Here is a 22,900-nt window from a genome sequence, read left to right on the forward strand (position 1 = left end):
TAAAAGTACCAAGTATCTGCATGTAAATTCCATGGTTTCTACGAGTACTGTGTGATGTACAGTATTTTCATAGTTGCTAGAGTATCAGGCTGTCTTTCAGCATGGTATAAAGTGCATGGAACAGGCACATGTGTGGGAGTGTGTTTCTGGTCAGTGGTTTTCACCTTGTGCTCCACAAAATCCAAATGTTTCCTGGAGGGGATTTAGGGGTTCCCTAAACAATGAATATTGGAGATCAAATAATAAAGGTTTAAAATGCTCAAGTATTGATTTATTGCTTTTATCTGTTATATATTTGTGTTCAGAGTAACAGTTGGTTAGAAGAAAGAGTTCCACTGTGAAAATTGTGATTAAAAAACTCTACTGGGTCATTCTTTTAACTGTAGTGTATGGATCCTTTTGAGGTGTCCAGGCCCTCTCTGCATGATTCCTGTTTCCCCAAGACTGATTTAGCTCTGGGACATTTTCTATAAAGTCTGTTCTTTGATGTAGGGTGAAACTTTCTAGAGCCTGTTTTCATGTCATAACAGTTTCTCTTACCCAACAGTTTCAAATATCCAAGATATTTTTAAATCTCCGCTCTTTCGTCACCTGATTAATAGTCTCTAATGCTGTCTCCTCTTGCCCCGTTCTTTACTTATTTCTTCTAGACCAAGACTCCTCCCTTTTATTCTGTCTCTTGTTCCCTTTAGCTAGGTACAAACCAGAGCTATGACATGGCGTTTTTATATGTAGCTTTATTACTCTGAAATTGTTTGGTTTTAGGGGACAGAAGCCCACTGGAAACAAACTTAGAACCAAGGATTTATGAATTCTTGTAATCAAAATGCAGGACAGAGAGAAAGACAACGACCTTAGACGTGACTGCCTTCAGGGGTCCGAATGTCCGCAGGACTCACCCCTCAGTCTCTTACTCTGGTTGTCTCTGCATGTATTGACTTCACTCTCTCCTAGTCCTTATTGCCTTCTTCTCTATGGTTATTGAGACTTCCTGAGTTCATGTGGACTTTGATTTTCTACTACCAAAGAGAGGAACTCTGTATTCTTTTCAAAAAATAACCAGGGAAGGCCTCCCAAAGTCTTGCTAGAGTTACCTAGCAGACTAAGGACTATACATGGTGCCCAGGGGGAAAGTGCACTGTGACTGTCCAAGCTCAAGTCACCTTTTCACTTCTTTACCAACCGTCAAGTCCAGGAATGCAAGGCCATGTGAAGAGATGCAGCTCTGCCTTGACCAGGGAGGCCAGGGTGGTGTGTGTGTGTGTGGGTGTGGGGGTGTGTGTGTGTGTGTGTGTGTATTATAGTGCATGCATGTGTATGTTTGGGTGTTTTTGTGCATGTATATTTTGAGAAGCTGTTCACCAAAAGGGGGGATGGCAACCAGACCCAGAAAGAAGAGATGCAGGGAAGAAAAAGCCATTGGTGTTCTCTGAGCTAAAGCCTTAGGCTTTGACTTCTGGTTCAGCCTGAAATCTCAAGGTGACTGAAACTCATAGACAGAAATATTCAAATATAGTACAATACTGTTGTATAAACTCAATATGTAAAGTTAATGTTGGTTATTTAGGCTGCATTTAGGCTGAATAAAACAAGTGTGTGAGATCAGGCAAACAAAAATCCTCATTAAGTTACTAGTAAGGTTCCCATCAAATAGAAGAACTTTATATATATATATATATATATATATTATTGAAAAGTTTTGCTGTGATTGAACCTCAAATTTTAAATCTCAGTGTTGCTTGCAATTTTAAAAGCTTTATCCCAAGGTCTTAGGAAATCTCATTTTCTAGTATATGCTATGGATTTTCTTCTTTCTTCCCATGAACTGTGGATTTCCTCAATATTGAAGAGGTTCTCTGCTTTCCCCTTGCATTTATCACCACAAAATATTACCTGTGATTTCATGGGAAACTTGAGCTGATGTGGTGTGTAAATTTGCCACAGGGTTGAGCAAATGCAAGAGACTCATTTTTAGGGATGTTTGGTCGATGTAAGCCTTCCAGACAGAAGTCTGATTCAGAATAGATTTTATTTTTCTTTAGTCACTGTCTTTGTCTGTATTCTGATCGGGATCCTTTTTCTTGTCCTTTAACAACTTCTTGGGTACCAATAGCTTTCCAGTTGATTTCAGATATTGAAAATGCCAATCCTGATTAATCTAGTTTAAAAGTTAAGTCTCCTGTTTATTTAATGTTCCCTTCCTCACCCCCAAAGCTTCAACTTGAGGCCCTTGGAATGGTAGGGTCTGCTCCCTCACTCTTCCTCTAATCCTTCTTATTTCATATTCTCAGGATTGGGGCAGGTGGAAGAGGTAAGGTAAGAAGTTTAACAAGCTTAGTACTTAACTGTGCACCTATATCCTCTGTTGGGTGTTGCTCCCTCTCTGAATAGTAATTGCTGACTGTTGAGTCTCCCTCCTAAGATGCCTGCATGAAATCACTGGAGTCTTGTAGGAGGCCTTTCCACTGCACAGTTTCCCAGTGTGGAAGCCCCACCTGGGTTTGCAGTCGCCTTAGCGTCCACCTTGGGGGTTGGTCTTGGTGGAGTACTAGAAAGTTGGTTCAAGCCAAGCTTCAATCTTCCCTACAATTCAACTATCCAGAGGAAACTTACAAATCGACATGAAAGATGTTCCACTTATTACCCCTTTCTCTGCTCTGCTCTTTCTCTCTCTAATTGTTTCCCCTGCTTAGATAGGCATGAACAGCTGAGCAAATAGGCTGCATATGCAGACATTCAACCTGGGAAAAGAAGCCAGTCTCCCCTTCTTACAGGTCACTCTGTGATTGATACTTATGCAGCCCTCTTTCTTTGCTTAATAAGAGAGAAGTAGTTTCACACCTTGCTTTATAGGAAGGAATGGCTCTATAGGGAGGAAAGGCCAAGGTTAGCTCACCCAGGCTGATGGCTCATCCCCATATCTCAGGATTCCTTTGAATCTCCTTGTTTTTGGTCATTTATAAACGATGGAGTAGACTCTGCTCCAGGAATGGCAAAAGTGGCAGAGTTAGATTAGCTTTCTTTTAATAAGCCCCAAGGAGATGTTTTCTCCCTCTCTGTGGCTTCCCTATAATGTGGGGTGCTTATCATCTCCTGGTTCCATGCATGTGTCCTCCTGGTAGGTTCTAGAGGAGCAGAAGTCCCGCCCAACAATCTGCTATATATGTAAAAGGGGTGCCCTAGAGGGATGTGGGGTTGAAGGGGAGAGCCACTGTCATTTTGTGGTTGTTATTTGGCTTTGTTTTTTTGGTTTTTATTTAGGACTGGGAAGGAAGGAAGATTAAATAGAGGGGAGGAATGGAGAAAGGAGGATGAGGAAAATTAAAAATGTATTTATTGCTTTTTCTAATCTTAAATTTAAATGAGCTTTAATACAGTGTTGGGGTTCTGGTCAGCTGGCGTGTTGTGGCAGATCATAATGACATAGTTGAGTTAACACCAGTGAGCATGGTCCTAGTGTACTTGGAACCCTAGCATGGTAGGACAGCCAGTTGCTGATGAGTGGTCCTCCCTTTTGAGCAAATGAAGATTGACCCCTGGCTCTGTGTCCTTTAAAATATAACCAACACCACCAACAAAAAATAAGGTATTTTTTCTGTTCTGTCTAATAATACTTCAAAAAAGTCTAAAATAACACTGTATAACCATTCTATTTACAGTGGCAGAAATGTATCTGCTAAAATCTCATTCGATCTGGACAAGAGTAACCTTGGAACAATCTTTAACAAAGGGTTCCTTAAATTAATAGTATAAACCACACTTTAGGGAACTTGTTTAAACACATTTAAGTGAACATGCTGTTTTTAAGGTCTTTTAATTTTAGGTGTTTGCATGTAAATGTATGCTGCTAATTAGAAATGAGTTCTAGCTATTCAATAATCCAAGTACAGCAGGAACCCCACTTAGAAACACATTGTAAGGTACTTCAAGTTTCTATATGTACTTGAACGTGTTGGCATTAGTCAGGTCTTTTTTTGGTTTCAAGTGACAGAAAACCCAATTCAAACAAAAAATAAGAGCATTTATTGCCTCATGTAACTGAAAAGAAAAAACTTGAGGCACAGCTGAGTCCAGGTGCTCCAATGAAGTCATTAAGATTTTGTTTCTCTGCGACTCTTGGTTCTGCTTTCCCCTGAGTTGGCTTCATTTTCAGTCAAACTCCACCCACATGGAGGCAGAAATGGCAGTCTTGTGGCTCCAGATGAAAGGGAATGCCTCTTTCCCAATGGCTGTTTGACCTCTGAGCAAATTTCAACATTTCCCCATCACTATTTCACATCACTCCTTTTGTTTTTTCCTCCTTAGCTTTCAACATTATTTAATGTATTATGTATGGTTTACTTTTCACATTTTTTTGAATGTATTTTATTGCCTCTTCCAGAAGAATATATACATCGTGAGGGCAAGGATTTTCCTTTTTTTTTTAATTCAAATCTGCATTGCCTAGAACAGTGCCTGGACTCATAATATGCTTTAAAAAATACTTTTTTGCTTGAATAAGTGAATGAAAAACTTGAGCAAAAGCCTCAGGATTTTTTTTTTTTTGCTCCATTTGAGTCATAAGGCATTCGAGAGAGAGAGAAAGAGAGAGAGAGACAGAGAGAGGAAGGGAGAGATAAAGAGGGAGAGAGAGAAAGAGAGAGAGAGAGAAGTAGATAGAGAGTCCAAGTCCAAAGGCGTAAGAACCAGGAAGACCAATGGTGTAAGTTATAGTCTGAAAACCAGCAAGCTGGAGATCCAAGAAGAGCCTATGCTTCAGTCTAAGTTTGAAGACCAGATAAGACCAATGTCTCAGTTCGAGTTACTTCATACTCAGCCTTTTTGTTCTATTCAGGCCTTCAGCTGATTGGATAAAGCTCATCCACATTAAGGAAGGCAATCTTCTTTACTTAGTCTACTGATTCAAATGTTAATCACATCTAGAAATACACACACACACACACACACACACACACACACACAGAACAATTTACATTTAGCCAAAGGTCTGGGTACCCCATAACACAGTCAAGTTGATGCACAAAATTAACCATCACAGTCACCAAAGCAAACCTCATAACTGACTCTGTATCATAGTTTAGACAAACGAGGATTTCAAGTCTCTCATCTTAACACAAAGCTTCTCAAGGGAAAGTATCTAGCTCCAAGGTTCATCTCTTTCTTTCAAAATTTCTATAGTTTCCATTTTCCTGCTAGGATGTGAGGATCTTTGCTTGCATTCTGCATCTTTTCTAGATGAGCTTGACTTTGCTCTGTCATAGATTCCTCACTCACTCATCTTCCTCTGGGTAAGTGTGAGGAGCCTGGGCTCTTGAAGTGGACTGCTTGGTCCAAATCCCATCTCTACCATGAACTAGCGAGTGGACCTTGAAAAAAAAATCTCAGTGTTTCAGTTCCCATCTATAAAGAGGACATCATTTTAAGATATTTCTCATGATATTTGTTATGTGGTTTAAATGAAATAAAACATGTAACGTACTTATCAGAATGGCAGATGTTGAGCAAGTACTCAATAAATGTCAGTTATTATCATTGTTATTATTTGTTTACACTTTCGATTTGGTGAAGTTGCCCCATTGTTAGTCTAAGGATGGGATGGTGTTTACTGTTTTCTATTAATCTCTCAGCTAGAAACCTGGCTATCATTCTTGATACCTCCTTTATCATTCCTCTTATCATGTCCATCACTAAGTCTTGTTGATTTTAATTCTTGGATAATTTGTGAGCCCATATCCTTCTCTCTACCTCCATTACTGTCACCTTAGTTTATGGTACCTTCAACTTATGCCTAGATTATTGTGTAAGCTTTTAAACTTATCTTCTAGTTGTCACTTTTGTTCTTTCCAATTCATTCTTTGCCCTGGAGCCAAGGTGATCTTTTGAAAACACTTATCTGTTTATATTGTGCTGCTGCTCAAAACTCTTCAGTGGCTTTCTATTGTTTCTAAGGTAAAGTCCGAAATTTCTAGCGTGGCTATTAGGCACTGTTTGATTTAGGTTCCTGCTTAAACCTTCTGTCCTGTTTTTCAGCTGTCCCCCTTGGCCACCCTCATGCTTCAGTAGTAACCTTCTTTTAGGTTACTAAATGGTTAATGTGGTCTAGATCTTCATTTTTTACATTTTTGAGAACCACAAGAAACTCAACTTTGTTAAGTAAATGGAAAGCTACATAGGCAGAAGCTTGTGATTTTTCCTTCAAAGAGAATTCTTCCATATGCATCATCAAAGCAATACTATTAATAGTATTGCTTTCAGCCTGGTCATGGAAAAAGAGTATCATTGAATTGTGTGTTATATTCAGTATTTGTCAAAATTGGATTTTACCTAGATCCTGGTACTTTATAATTTTCAAAGCTGCTTCCCATTCTTTCCTCTCATTTAACTCTCACAATCACCCTGTGAAGCATGAAAGACTGGGATTGTTACTTTCATTTTGGAGATGATGAAACTGGGGCCTGGAAGAGGATGTAACTAAAACTCATTCAATTTTCTTCATGGACTTAAGACACACATGGGCTTGCTTCTATTTTGTGTACACATAGCTGGTATTTACTTGTGGCAGAAAGGCAGAATATATCTCTTTCTGAAACAGTCTCCTCAGTTTTAACTTTTTCAGCTTATTTTGAGATCTCAGTTGGGGCTTTCTGGCTTATAGCTCCCTTTGTAAAATCCTTGATAGAGGTACAAAGAACTGGTTTCTTTTACACCTTATTTACCTTTTAGTACTTCTATGAAGTTTTCCAATCTTTGTGATGGCAAATCTACAAATATTTTCTCTTATGGTTTCTGCCTTTGATTTTATGTTTATCAGCTCTTTTCTGTACAAAGACTATATAAAAATTTACCTATTTGTTTTTTGGTTCTTCTATTACTTTTTGTTTTTCGTTTCTTTTTTTTTCACATTTGTGTCTGTCTTTAACTAGGGTCAGCAAACTATGAGCCATGGACCAAATCTGGTCCATTCCTTGCTTTTATACACAAAATTGTATTGAGGCACAGCCACAACCATTTGTTTAGGTATTATCTATGGCTGCTTTGCACTATAATGGCAAAGTTCAGTCATTATGACAGAGACCACATGGTCTGCAAACCCCAAACTCTTTACTATCTCCCTGATTTTTTACAGAAAAAAGTTATCAGACCCTTATTTTAATCAATCTAGAATTTATTCTGATATAGTTTATGTTAGTTATCTATTTTTTTTTTCAAATGAATAGCCAATTTTCACAGCACTGTTTATTCAACCCTAGGCTAAAAAATGACACCCATGTATGTCCATGTCTTAATCCTTGGAACCCAGGAACATTACCTTAAAAAATTTCACAAAAGGGGGTTAGGCTCCAAGATGGCCAAATAGGAAGAGCACCAGTCTACAGCTCCCAGCGTGAGCAACACAGAAGACAGGTGATTTCTGCATTTCCAACTGAGGTACCAGATTCATCTCACTGGGACTTGTTGGACAGTGGGTGCAGCCAACAGAGTGTGAACTGAAGCAGGGCAGGGCATCGCCTCACCCAGGAAGTGCCAAGGGGTCGAGGAATTCCCTTTCCTAGCCAAGGGAAGCCATGACAGATGGTCCCTGGAAAATCGGGACATTCCCACCCTAATACTGCGCTTTTCCAATGGTCTTAGCAAACAGCACACCAGGAGATTATATCCTGCGCCTGGCTCGGAGGGTCCTACCACCATGAAGCCTTGCTCACTGCTAGCACAGCAGTCCGAGATTGAACTGCAAGGAGACAGTGAGGCTGGGGGAGGGGCATCCGCCATTGCTGAGGCTTGAGTAGGTAAACAAAGTGGCCGGGAAGTTCGAACTGGGTAGAGCCCACCGCAGCTCAACTAAGCCTGCCTGCCTCTGTAGACTCCACCTCTGGGGGCAGGGCATAGCAGAACAAAAGGCAGCAGAAACTTCTGCAGACTTAAACGTCCCTGTCTGACAGCTATGAAGAGAGTAGTGGTTCTTCTAGCATGGAGTTTGAGATCTGAGACCAGACAGTCTGCCTCCTCTAGTGGGTTCCTGACCCTGGGTAGCCTAACTGGGCTACCTCCCAGTAGGGGTTGACTGACACCTCATACAGCCAGGTGCCCCTCAGAGATGAAGTTTCCAGAGGAAGGATCAGGCAGCAACATTCTCTGTTCTGCAATATTTGCTGTTCTGCAGCCTCTGCTGATGATACCCAGGCAAACAGGGTCTGGAGTGGACCTCCAGCAAACTCCAACAGACCTGCAGCTGAGGGTCCTGACTGATAGAAGGAAAATTAACAAACAGAAAGGAATAGCATCAACATCAACAAAAACGACATCTACACCAAAACCCCATCTGTAGGTCACCATCATCAAAGACCAACGGTAGATTAAATCACAAAGATGGGGAGAAACCAGACCAGAAAAGCTGAAAATTCTAAAAATCAGAGCGCCTCTTCTCCAAAGGATCGTAGCTCCTCGCCAGCAACGGAACAAAGCTGGACGGAGAATGACTTTGATGAGTTGACAGAAGTAGGCTTCAGAAGATCGGTAATGACAAACCTCTCCAAGCTAAAGGAGGATGTTCGAACCCATCACAAAGAAGCTAAAAACCTTGAAAAAAGATTAGATGAATGGCTAACTAGAATAAACAGCATAGAGAAGACCTTAAATGATCTGATGAAGCTGAAAACCATGGCACGAGAACTACATGACACATGCACAAACTTTAGTAGCCGATTTGATCAAGTGGAAGAAAGGGTATCAGTGATTGAAGATCAAATTAATGAAATGAAGTGAGAAGAGAAGTTTAGAGAAAAAGGAGTTAAAAGAAACGAACAAAGCCTCCAGGAAATATGGGACTGTGTGAAAAGACCAAATCTACGTCGGATTGGTGTACCTCAAAGTGTCAGGGAGAATGGAACCAAGCTGGAAAACACTCTTCAGGATATTATCCAGGAGAACTTCCCCAACTTATCAAGGCAGGCTAACATTCAAATTCGGGAAATACAGAGAACGCCATAAAGATACTCCTCGAGAAGAGCAACCCCAAGACACATAACTGTCAGATTCACCAAGGGTGAAATGAAGGAAAAAATGTTAAGGGCAGCCAGAAAGAAAGGTCCGGTTACTCATAAAGGAAAGCCCATCAGACTAACAGCGGATCTTTATAGCACTAAATTATAATTTATAGCACTAAATGCCCACAAGAGAAAGCAGGAAAGATCTAAAATTGACACTCTAATGTCACAATTCAAAGAACTAGAGAAGCAAGAGCAAACACGTTCAAAAGCTAGCAGAAGGCAAGAAATAACTAAGATCAGAGCAGAACTGAAGGAGATAGAGACACACACAAAAAAACCCTTCAAAAAATCAATGAATCCAGGAACTGGTTTTTTGAAAAGATCAACAAAATAGACTGCTAGTATGACTAATAAAGAAGAAAAGAGAGAAGAATCAAATAGATGCAATAAAAAATGATAAAGGGGATATCACCACCGATCCCACAGAAATAGAAACTACCATCAGAGAATACTATAAACACCTCTATGCAAGTAAACTAGAAAATCTAGAAGAAATGGATGAATTCCTAGACACATACACCCTCCCAAGACTAAATCAGGAAGAAGCGCCTCTGAGCTAAAGGAGGATGTTCGAACCCATCACATTCAATCCCTGAATACACCAATAACAGGCTCTGAAATTGAGGCAATAATTTATAGCCTAGCAATAAAAAAAAGTCCAGGACCAGATGGATTCACAGCTGAATTCTACCAGAGGTACAAAGAGGAGCTGGTACCATTCCTTCTGAAACTATTCCAATCAATAGAAAAAGAGGGAGTCCTCCTCACTCATTTAATGAGGCCAGCATCATCCTGATACCAAAGCCTGGCAGAGACACAACAAAAAGAGAATTTTAGACCAATATCCCTGATGAACATAGATGCAAAAATCCTCAATAGGCAAACCGAATCACGCAGCACATCATAAAGCTTATCCACTATGATCAAGTTGGCTTCATCCCTGGGATGCAAGACTGGATCAACATACACAAATCAATAAATGTAATCCATTATGTAAACAGAACCAAAGACAAAAACCACATGATTATCTCAATAGATGGAGAAAAGGCCTTTGACAAAATTCAACAGCGCTTCATGCTAAAAACTCTCAATAAACTAGGTATCGATGGGATGTATCTCAAAATAATAAGAGCTATTGATGACAAACCCACAGCCAATATCATATTGAATGGGCAGAAACTGGAAGCATTCCCTTTGAAAACTGGCACAAGACAGGGATGCCCTCTCTCACCACTCCTATTCAACATAGTGTTGGAAGTTCTGGCCAGGGCAATCAGGCAGGAGAAAGAAATAAAGGATATTAAATTAGGAAAAGAGGAAGCCAAATTGTCCCTGTTTGCAGATGACATGATTGTAAATTTAGAAAAACCCATCATCTCTGCCCAAAATCTCCTTAAGCTGATAAGCAACTTCAGCTAAGTCTCAGGATACAAAATCAATGCGCAAAAATCACAAGCATTCCTATACACCAATAACAGACAAACAGAGAGCCAAATCATGAGGGAACTCCCATTCACAATTGCTTCAAAGAGAATAAAATACCTATTCAATGTATAAGGGATGTGAAGGACCTCTTCAAGGAGAACTACAAACCACTGCTCAACGAAATAAAAGAGGACGCAAACAAATGGAAGAACATTCCATTCTCATGAATATGAAGAATCAATATCATGAAAATGGCCATAGTGCCCAAGGTAATTTATAGATTCAATGCCATCCCCATCAAGCTACCAATGACTTTCTCCACAGAATTGGAAAGAAACTAAAGTTCATATGGAACCAAAAAAGAGCCCACATTGCCAAGACAATCCTAAGCAAAAAGAACAAAGCTGGAGGCATTACGCTACCTGACTTCAAACTATACTACAAGGCTACAGTAACCAAAACAGTATGATACTGGTACCAAAACAGAGATATAGACCAATGGAACAGAACAGAACCCTCAGAAATTATACCATATATCTACAACCATCTGATCTTTGACAAACCTGACAAAAATGAGAAATGGGGAAAGATTCCCTATTTAATACATGTTGCTGGGAAAACTGGCTAGCCATATGTAGAAAGCCCAAACTGGATCCCTTCCTTACACCTTATACAAAAACTAATTCAAGATGGATTAAAGACTTAAATATTAGACCTAAAATCATAAAAACCCTAGAAGAAAACCTAGGTAATACCATTCAGGACAAAGACATGGGCAAAGACTTCATGAGTAAAACACCAAAAGCAATGGCAACAAAAGCCAAAATTGACAAATGGGATCTAATTAAGCTAAAGAGTTTCTGCACAGCAAAAGAAACTACCATCAGAGTGAACAGGCAACCTAAAGAATGGGGGAAAATTTTTGCAATCTACCCCTCTGACAAAGGGCTAATATCCAGAATCTACAAAGAACTTAAACCTATTTACAAGAAAAAATCAAATAACCTCATCAAAAAGTGGGTGAAGGATATGAACAGACACGTCTCAAAAGAAGACATTTATGCAGCCAACAGACAGAGGAAAAAATGCTCATCATCACTGGCCATCAGAGAAATGCAAATGAAAACCACAATGAGATAGCATCTCACACCAGTTAGAATGACAATCATTAAAAAGTCAGGAAACAACAGGTGCTGGAGAGGATATGGAGAAATAGGAACACTTTTACACTGTTGGTGGGACTGTAAACTAGTTCAACCATTGTGGAAGACAGTGTGGCGGTTCCTCAAGGATCTATAACTAGAAATACCATTTGACCCAGCCATCCCATTACTGGGTATATACCCAAAGGATTATAAATCATGCTGCTATAAAGACACATGCACACGTGTGTTTATTGTGGCACTATTCACAATAGCAAAGACTTGGAACCAACCCAAATGTCCATAATGATAGATGGGATTAAGAAAATGTGGCACATATACACCATGGAATACTATGCAGTCATAATAAAGGATGAGTTCATGTCCTTTGTAGGCACATGGATGAAGCCGGAAACCATAATTCTGAGCAAACTATTGAAAGGACAGAAAGCCAAACACCGCATGTTCTCACTTGTAGGTAGGAATTGAACAATGAGAACACTTGGACACAGGAAGGGGAACATCACACACCTGGATTTGTCATGGGGTTGGGGGAGGGGAGGAGGGATAGCATTAGGAGAAATACCTAACATAAATGACGAGTTAATGGGTGCAGCACACCAACATGGCACATGTATACATATGTAACAAACCTGCACGTTGTGCACATGTACCCTAGTACTTAAAGTATAATAAAAAAATATTTGGCCAAAGGGATTTTGCAGATGTGATTAAAGATCTTAAAATGAAGAGTTTATCGTGGATCATCCACGTGGACCCCACATAATCACATTGGTCCTTATAAGAGAGATATGGGAAGTCAGTCAGAAAAGAAGGTGATGTGATGATGGTAGCAGAGATAAAAGTGATATGCTTTGAAGCTGGAGGAAGTAGTCATAAACCAAGGACTACAGGCAGCTATTAGATGCTGAAAAAGGCAAGGAAATAGTTTTTCCTCTCAGAGCCTCTAGGAGCAAGCATCCATGTCAACACCTTGACTTTATCCCAGTGAAACTAATTTCAGAATTCTGCCCTTCGGAATGTTAAGATAATAAATTTGTATTGTTTTAAAAGATTGTATTTTGTGGTAATTAGTTACGGGAGCAATAGAACTCGGTATGTTTCTTGATACAGCAATGCCACTTTTAGGATTTTATCTTAAGGAGATGACCATAAGTATGCACAAAAATTATGCCCTAGAACTCAAACAATTCAATAATAAGAAGACAAACAACCTTATTTAAAAACTGAGCAAAGGACCTAAGTAGACATTTCTTATAAGACAATATACAAATGGCCAATGGGAATATGAAAAGTGCCCAACATCACTAATCATCAGAGAAATGCAAGTTACAACCACAATGAGCTATCATCTCACACCAGTTAAAATGACTGTTACTGAAAAGATAAAAGATAAGTGTTGGTGAGGATGTGAAGAAAAGGGAATAAGGGCTGGGACCGGCTGCTCACGCCTGTAATCCCAGCACTTTGGAGGCAGAGGCGGGCGGATCATGAGGTCAGGAGATCGAGACCATCCTGGCTAACCCGGTGAAACCACGTCTGTACTAAAAATACCAAAAAAATTAGCCGGGTGTGGTGTCGGGTGCCTGTAGTCCCAGCTACTCCAGAGGTTGAGGCGGGAGAATGGTGTGAACCCGGGAGGCCGAGTTTGCAGTGGGCCGAGATCGCGCCACTGCACTCCAGCCTGGGAGACAGAGCGAGACTCCATCTCAAAAACAAAAACAAATAAAAAACAAAACAAAACAAAAGAAGTAGAGGGATTAAGGCCTTGTACACTGTTGGTGAGAATGTAAATTAGTACAGCCATTATGGAAAGCAGTATAGAAGGTCCTCAAAAAATTAAAAGTAGAACTACCATGTGATTCAGCAATCCCATTTCTGAATATATGTAGGGAAGGAAGGGAAATTAGTATGTTGAAGAGATCATTGTACCCTCATGTTAATTGCAGCGTTATTCACAATAGCTAAGACATGGAATTAACCTAAGTATCCTTCAATAGATGAGTGACTAAAGAAAACATGGCATACAATGGAATACAATTGAGCCTTAAAAAAGAAGGAAATTCTGTCATTTGTGACAACATGGGTGAACCTGAAGGACATATGCAAAATGAAAAAAATTCAGGCACGGAAAGAAAAATACCGTATGATCTCACTTACGTGTCCACATGTCTGCAAAGCTGAGCTCGTAGAAGTAGAGGAAGAATGGTAGTTGCCAGTGGCTGCGAGGAAGGGGATTGGGGAATGGGTACAAAGTTTTAGTTAGCAAAGATTAGGTAACTTCTGAAGATCTATTGTACAGCATAGTGATTATAGTTAATATTAATATATTGTATACTTGAAAATTGCTAAGAGAGTAATCTTAAATGTTCTTACCACAAGACATTGATAAGTATGTGAAGTCACAGATATGTTAACTAGCTTGACTTAATTTTTTCATGTTGTATACATATATATCAACATCATGTTGTACACCATAAATATATATAATTTTTATTTGTCAATTAAAAATAGTAAAAAATTCATGTTTAAGAATACTGACATCTACATTGCCTATCAGAGCAAAATATTGGAACAAATTAAATATGAAGAAATAAGGGATTAGAAAATAAAATACACATATTTAAATGAAATACTGTGATACCATCATGGTGACAAATAATACATAATAGAGCTGAAAGACGTTCCCACTCTATTAAGTAAAGAGAATTCACAAAAATGGTATGTACTTAATTATAGTATTTTTTGCTTAAATATGAAATTTTGTTAATCTATGAGCATAGAAGAGTAATGATAGAAAAAATACATATTAATCTGTTGTATTAAGATCCGGAGTAGTTTTGTCTTTTTTTTTTTTTTTTTTTTTTGCTTCTCTATGGTTTTATTTTAAACATTATACTTTTGTTGCTTTTCTTGAAAGAAATTATATTACTAAAAATTGGCCCTTTCTCTCCTCACTGTCACCTCCACTCCAAATCATAAATAATGGTGATGATTATCAAAATGATTATCTGATCAAAAATCCATCTGGATTTGTATCTCTCTGGGGCACAATGAACAGAAGGAGGTATTAAAGACATTTTGTAGAAGCCTTTAGCTGTGACCAAGTGAATTTTGCATCTCTAAGAGGATGTTTGTTGAAGTGGCCTGACATCCTTACAGGAGCTAGAAACAGGGTCCCAGATGTTTCCACTTATATTACAGTGTACTGTTTCCTGGGCATTTTAAGCTTTATCCTTTGATTCTTCTCAGTCACTTATTTTGAATCAAAGTAGCAGCAGTAAAGCTCCAATTGAGTAGAAACAAAAGTTAGCTTTTTTTTTTTAAATACCTGTATAAAAGGCCATTAATCAAAGTATGGCTCATTGTACCTTTCAAATCTCAGTCCTTAGTTAGCCTTGATCTAAACCCTTGTGCCAAAGGAATGGGAAGAGACTCATGCTCAGCATTGGGAAAAGACTTTGTGCCCGACTCCTTTTCATCACAGTGTAGGCATGTTTGCTGCTCAGCTGTGGATACAGCTAGTTGATCTGCACATTCAGAGGATCATCCTGGCCCACCTTCTCCTTTCTAGCCACATGTGTCCTGCTTAGTCAGTACCACTGTAGATGGACCAGTGATGATACAGAAGGCTCACAGTGCAGGTACATAGCTGAGCTCACACAGGCTCCCCCACTAGATTTTGCCTTCATCCGGGAGATCACAGCATGTGGTTCTCAAGGAAAGAGGGAAGTAGTCTGTGAGGAATGCCCCATTCCATCTCTTTGGACTGCCAAATATCCTTATATTAATGCTAATGTCACAGTCTTGTTTTCTGAAGTATAGTGAACTGGATTGCTCCCAATTCATAAATGGTTTAGGTTCAAAAAGTACCCTTGTAAGTTGGTTGTTTGGAACTTAGAATACATTTTTCTTAAACCTCATGGTTACGTATCCAGGTAAGTCCTCAAAAGTCTATTTCCACTAAATCTCCTTGCTGTCTAATGCCAGTGGGAATACAGCGTCTGGCCACTGAGTTTAAGATAAATCATGTCAGAAAGTAAGTCTATTTATAACCTGGGATATCAGGGGGATTTCTTTCTCCATTTAGGCTTTACTGTCTCAATTCTTTTTTTTAAATTGAGTACTAGTAATAGGGCACTCTCAGTCCTTCTTCCCTAAGGGTAGCTTCTGTTGCCCAGGAGTGGGTGTCTGCCACAGTATATACAGGAGGAGCCAGTACAGATGTGAGGTGAAGGAATCAGCAACTGATGGACTTTCTCTAACTCCTTTGGTTACTTCTCACCTCCTGCTGTTGTTAGAGAACATCCCCGGAGAATCCAGGGCAGATGCTGATGGGAGGAAGGCAGAAATGAGGAACAATGGAAAGGCAGGATTTTCCCATCTTTCTCCCTTCAAAGCTCACATTCTGCTACTATGCATCCTACCTTCTACTGGCAGAGGGATGAAATGAACTGTGGGAAACATGGTTTGGGCACAATAGATACTGAGTGGGCATCCAGACCTTAACAATAGCAGAAAAGAGACAGGGAATAGAGAGAAATGAGCCCCCAGTTGCATCCAGGAATAAGACTTTCTCTTTACTGCATTATTTTGTCTCTTTATGGGTAAGCATACATCTTACCCATAAGGAGAGATATATATATATATCTTTACAAATATATATAAAGTAAATGTATATATTTATATATATAAAGTATATTTACAACTATATATAAAGTAAATATATATATACACCCACATATATACATGTACATATATATATTTGTTTATATAACTATTTCAAATACAACTTGAGGTCTTTAAAACAGATCAACAAAGTCTTGCATTATTTTGCCCAGTCCTCTTCGTGTGCTCCAGAGGTCTGATATCTATTTAGTTCCTAGAGTAACACATCAGGCTCTCTGTTTGCCTACTGGCTGGCTCTTGTTTGTCTTAGGATTTGACTCATTCTCCCCAATGTACAGTAAGTCCATTTTCTTACTAAGGATTTTCTTCTCTTAGTTTGATATGTGTACTATGGACTTAAAACTGTTTCACAATAATGTGATTTCTTAGATTTCATCCCAAATAATTATTTGGTGGTTTCCAAATAATTTTTAGGATAAACTCTAAGTGCTATGGGAGGGCCTGTGAGACATTTTTGGGTGAATCCTGCTCACCTCTTCAGAGTGAAGGGGCAGTCACTAGGTGCCTATACCTTCTGTACACTTGTACTCTGGCCATGCCACATATGTAGTGGTTATTTGAATGTCCCCCACCATCGTACGCATCATTGTCGTTGCCTAGGGTACTCTTCCCATTTTGTCATCAGGCCCACTTTGGCTTGTCCTTCAAGACCCAGCTCAGTTATCACCTTTTCTGGGAAGCATTCCTGGAAAGGACCACTCCCTTGGTGTGACTGCAGTGCTCCATGTCTGTACATCACTGAATGTCACTCTGCACCTTGCACAGTGCACTTCTGATTTTTGTCTGTCTATTTCTTATACTGGTCATGGGGCCTGGAGGAAAGGGACTGTGTTCTTTGTGTTTGTCTTTCTAGTGCTTGACAAATGTTCATCCACACACAATACAGCATTCCATGTTTTGCTGTGGATAATGGTGATGTTGCATCCAGAAATCAGGGGGAAATAATGTGTATATATTTGAGGACAATATTTCTAGTTTTTTTGTGAGTTCCTTTATTTCTATTCTGATGCAAACATTATTTTAATAAATTATCCTTTTCTTTCTCCTTCCTCTCTCTTTCTTTTATCTTTCTTTCTCTCTCTCTCCCTCTCCCACCCTAAATGGTTTTGAAAGGCCTTGGCAGTTATTCTTAGAATAAAGATTTAAGTCCTACAAAATAAACAAACAGAGGACAATTAGTGATTTTAAAGTGTGTTAACCCACAAAGATTATTTTCTTTTTCTCCATGCCCATTTAGTAAGAATGGTTCTCTGAGACTGTGTAATTATGGATGAATGACATTGAAATGCTTGAACAATAATTTGTAGGAAATACAATTATGAGTAGAAGTCATTAGTGGGAGTAAATGAGTAGTTTGTTGGTTAACAGGTCAACATCGAAAGCCCAAAGTAATTAAACATAGTATTACATTACAAGTTAAAAGCATAGTCCTTTTTCATTTAAGCATATTCATAAATTATTGAGCTTTTTATACTGTAGTTTTATGTGTTTTTTGATTTGTGGTACAGAAAGGAAGGGAGCTACCCAACCTGGGTTTCAATAGTTCTATGAACAGAAATGACTCAGATGTAAAATGTGTGCAATGCTTTCTTCATCAGAGAAGTCAGTTGGTCCACCTTGTATGACATTTAAATAACATTTATGAAGTAATGAGAATAATTTTTTGAACATCAAAGCTAATTGGGTACAGTTAATTTACAGCTATTTCCAGAGGCTACAAATTCCATTTACTTGTCTAGTTCTCTGGTCTTAGATTCAGAAGAACTAGTTTCAGAACTTTGTGCTGATATCTATTACCATATAATCTTGTCCTTGAAGAATCATAGTTTCCTATCTGTACAATCTGTTAAAATAAATAACAAAAATAAAAAACCAAAGATTTCTTACTTGACAATGAAACTAGTTTGCATAGGTTGGGGTTATTCTAAGTTTTCAATAAACGTTTGTAATTTTTTCTGCTGTTTACATATTGAATATTATATACTCACTTGGGCATATGTCTGATGGGAGTTTATGAGTGATTGCCTGGAAGGCAATACTTAAAACAGCTCATTTGAACCACTATGAATTGAATGTTAATTATGTGTCCAGTGCTGTGTTAGGAATTGTGCCAAACATAAAGGAGACATGAGGCAGGGGCACAGCAGTCATGGTGCCACCTGTAAGTTGGAGAGAGAAGACACATGCACTGTAGTAATTTCAGGATGATTTAGTGCTGAGAGACGTGGGACTGACTATTGGTTATATAACTGAAGTCTCCCCAGGCTACCCTGAGCCTGCTCAGCCTGTGGATATTTCAATAGTGATAAAAAATTTTACTGTCTGTGGCCCCTGACTCACACAAAACCTCCCCTTTTTAGCATTTCTGCTTGCTTCTAAGTGTTCTCACAATGTGTTTTCTGTGAGTTCATCTGTCTGCCTTAGTCACCATGAGACATCTTTCATGTTCTTTTCCTCCTACTTTGGCTTCTTGGTCATTGTTCTCCATTCAGGAAGGTAGTAGGGGCTGCCTCATCCCTGCATCTACTGCTGGTACCTGCCATGAGAGTACTGAACACATGGGTTTGAAGGTTCAGGCTTTCATTGAAAACCCCTAGGTGTGGGAGTGTGCTGTGCCCCATGATGAAATGTGGCAACTGTCTCTGCATGCTGCTCAGAGTCCCACCTGATCAACTGGACACCAAGACTCTGGGGTGCTGGTTTCTCCATCTCATTTGTGATTTTGTGCATTCAGGATGTATTTATGGAACACTTATTATGTGCTAGACACTGTGAAAGGCATTGATGTTGTCACGGTGAACAAACATAGGTATGGTTTTTGCTGTTGTGTTTAGTGGGGGAGACAAATTCTAAGTATAGAAATAGAGGCCAAATCGCAGTTGTGTTAAGTGTGAGAAAGGAGACAGCCATGGTGATATGACAGATTATGATACAGGGTTTGTCTTCTCAGCAAGTCTTGGAGGCTTCTCTCAGGATTACGCTCTAAGAAATGCAGCAGAGTGAATTGGTGAGAGAATCTTAGGCGGGGCAGCATCAGGTGACAAAGCCATCTGGAGAGTTCCTCCAAATTCTTCCCTCAGGTTCAGTCATAGATCCTTGTGGTCAAGAGAGAGGGCCTGTATCTGAGATTGACGCCATATCTTCTCTGTCATCTTCTTTTCTCCCATCTGTTTCTTTGTGCAAACTTCCTCCCCCACACAAAGCAGCTCAAATAAATGGCTCACAAGCTACCCAGACATGCTTGGGAATGCCTAAATCCCAGAGGTACATCCAGATTTTGCTGAAAGAATGATCTCACGGATCACTACAAGGTCTGTAGGAGGAAGTGAAGATGAAGTGTGTTCTGAAATTCATTGAAAAGATCGGGTTTGAGTCGTGCTTTAAAAGGATAGGTGAAGAGAAAGAAGCAAGGACACGAGTGGAAAGGACAAAATTGACAAAAGATTAGAGGCAGGATGATCCTGCTAAATGAGAATAGGTAAAGAGATTGGGCTTCTTGGAACAGAATTTATTAAGAAATCAGAGACCACAAAGTGGGCTCACATTATGGAGAGTCTTTAAAGTCGAGCAGGAAGTTTGAGACTTTGTTACTGAGTATTGCAGGAAAATACTGCAGATTAATGGATAATGAAGGGATGTAATTAAAATAACTTAGCACAATTTCTTTTGTTTTAAAAAAAGGACATAAGGAGGAATACTTAAAGGAATAAAAGCTGTTTGTAAGAGGGTCTAGCTCAGATAATTATTACAATAGTTTTAAGATGATAGTACTCATCTAAATGTCAATACCTACCATGTAGCTAGAATATGAGCCCAACACTCATTAAACACCCAGGCTTGATGTTTTAACCACACACATAGAGATGTTATTTTTGCAATGAGAGTGAATAAGTTATAAGATAGTTTTACTGGTTTCTAGAAGCTCTGTCAATATTTAAAAAGATGTAACTTTTTGTTAATAGTTGAAAAATATACTTCAAAAATTATCTGTGAATTTTTTTTCATCCATTCAGAGTTGACCATTATTTATAGGAGTAATTAGTTGAGATAGACCTTTGTGGTCTCTACTGTCAGTTCTGCCATGTGTAGCTTGCATGTTGATAGTCACATAGTAGGTGTTTGTTGCATATTAACTGAGAATTGTGAACATTGATCACAGAGTCTGACAACATTTTGTCTTGGATAAACGTTTTTCTATGCTTGGTAGAGATTTTTCTATGAAGACATTCAAGAATGGGTTATAAAAATTCACATATATATGCATATACATATAAATACATCTTATTTCATTTTATTGTTTCCAAAGGTTAAGATATACAAACAAGAAATAAAATTAAAATTATTTTCTTTTGGGATGATTTATGTCTTAATTTTCACCTGCTCTATAATTAGAAATTTTGAACTCTGTACATTTTTTAAGACAAAATTATTGCCCAAGTAAACTTCAGAAATTACAACATTAACCCAGAGACCTTTCTAAGCCTAGAACAACATTATTGGTACAAGCGCTTATGCACAGAGAGACCAATAAATAAAGAGGAAAGTTTAAAATAATTTGAAAATGATTTATTGTCGGCCACCTCTGTAGTTAGAGATTCAAGTATTATTACTTTACTTTAGTACAACAAGGGAGGACAGTAACTTGCTGCAGGCTAAAGGTAAATTATCATCTATTGCAAAAGAGGAATGAAATGTACTACAGAAAGAAGAAGGAGTAGGGAGTAAGCCATGTGTTTTGTGAAGTATTCAGATAATGCCTTGAAAAAAATCTGTGCCTTGACCCTTGCTGGAAAAGACCAGAATAAACTGTGAGACAGATGATCTTCTTGAATTTTTGATAATTAGAGATTAGCGTGCTGGTATGGGGATGGTCAGGTGGGTAAATTGGAGTGTAATACAAACGAAGTTATCTAGAACCACAAGTTGCCCTTCTTCAACTGCATTCAGCAGTCTTATATTAGATAGGTCTAGTTTTTATAGTTTGAAGGGATCATTTAATACACCAAGACTTATGACAACTCTTAAGAGATAATTTTTGTTTTCCACTCTATTTTTGTTATTTGTGAAGTCTTCATATTGGAAATTAGTTATGGAGGTCTATGTCAGAAAGTCTAGTAACCACTTATTTTTACTTGGAATGAAAAAGAGGTGGTAAAATTTCATCCTCAAACACAGTGTGACACAGAAAAGGAAGAGAAAGGATTAACATACACTTAGGGTCTATTATGTGGTAAGATCCAAGCTAGATGTTTCTTAGATACTATTTCATTGAATCTTTCTGAAACCCTATGATGGAAGACCCTGCTACTTCTGTTTTTAACTGAGGAAACTTAAGCCCACTCATCAAATTTATTACCCGAAAGAATAGGGTTAGAATATGACAAGACCATGACTCAAATATAAGTGTAATTTGACCACAACTCTTGTGCTTTTTACACATTGCTATTCTCTATTCTGGATTACTTTTATTGACTTCTTTTTATAGATAAAAAGAAAACTAATGTCAAACAAAATAAAACAAAACTAATATAAAAAAAAATTGGTGCTTATCTATCCTGAAGCTTGCTTTTCCAGATCTTATTTTATGGGATTCTTTGGCTAAATAACATCACATTAATTAATGATTAAATTAATCATGTTTTGATTAATGATTAAATTATCTAGACAACTTTTCCTCGGGCTGCTTTAGGTTCACTACCAGAAGTTATTGTCACCCGTCTTCGAGCAACTGCCCATGCCCGAGACACAGTGTTGGCTTTAGAAGATGCTGTGGACTGGCACCCTGGGGATGAAGTTGTCATAATCAGTGGAACAGGTGTTGAAGGTGCCAAACCGATGGAAGAGATTGTCACTGTGGAAACTGTGCAGGATACAGACGTCTATCTTAAGTCACCTTTGAGGTACTGAGTGTCAGCTTGGCTAAGTTGACATGGATGAAGATGAGATTTTAACTGTGTTGGAGTCTGAACATTTGTATTGGGGTCTTTCAGTGATATATTTCTTCTGCATTAAATAATGCTAGACATTTGGACAAGAAAATTCAAAAGCATGAAATATTTTGAAGATTTAGACTTTGTAAGTTAGTTTTTCTTGTGAGTCTCTAGAACTTCTGTCTTACACAAATGATTAGGGCAATGATCAGCATAGTTTCTAATTTTCATGCACTTGTGTCTATAGTTCAATATTTGGTTTTGAGTTTCTAAAGAAACATGAATAGATCCCCAAAGGAAGAATTATGTTAATCTAGTGGCTTATTATTCGTAGTAAGATTTGGAGTGATGTCCTCAGTTCTATCATCCTCTTTTTTTCCCCAGATATTCTCACAACTTTACAGAGAATTGGGTGGCTGGAGAGCACCATATTTTAAAGGCCACTGTGGCTCTGCTCAGCAGGAGTATTACCATACAAGGAAATCTCACTAATGAGAGGGAGAAGCTGCTTCTTTCATGCCAGGAGGCCAATGCTCCAGAAGGTAGAAGAATATTTTGTTGGAAAGTCCAGTGAGCAAAAAGAATATTCTTACTGTCTGATGATAGATGGCATTGCTATGGTTGACCTGTTTCAAAATAGAATAGG

At 38.6% G+C, this 22,900-nt stretch overlaps 1 protein-coding gene across 1 annotated transcript in view; it reads left to right on the forward strand.

Annotated features, from left to right (window-relative positions):
- PKHD1 (polycystic kidney and hepatic disease 1 (autosomal recessive)) overlaps positions 1–22,900 on the forward strand; it is a 507,823-nt gene that overhangs the window by 183,121 nt on the left and 301,802 nt on the right. The window contains 2 exon segments of the mRNA XM_011981329.1: positions 22,014–22,224; positions 22,639–22,796. Of these exon segments, the coding sequence (XP_011836719.1) occupies positions 22,014–22,224; positions 22,639–22,796 (369 nt within the window).

Source organism: Mandrillus leucophaeus, unplaced genomic scaffold, assembly GCF_000951045.1.
Source record: "Mandrillus leucophaeus isolate KB7577 unplaced genomic scaffold, Mleu.le_1.0 Scaffold223, whole genome shotgun sequence".
In the NCBI taxonomy this organism is placed as follows: Eukaryota; Metazoa; Chordata; class Mammalia; order Primates; family Cercopithecidae; genus Mandrillus; species Mandrillus leucophaeus.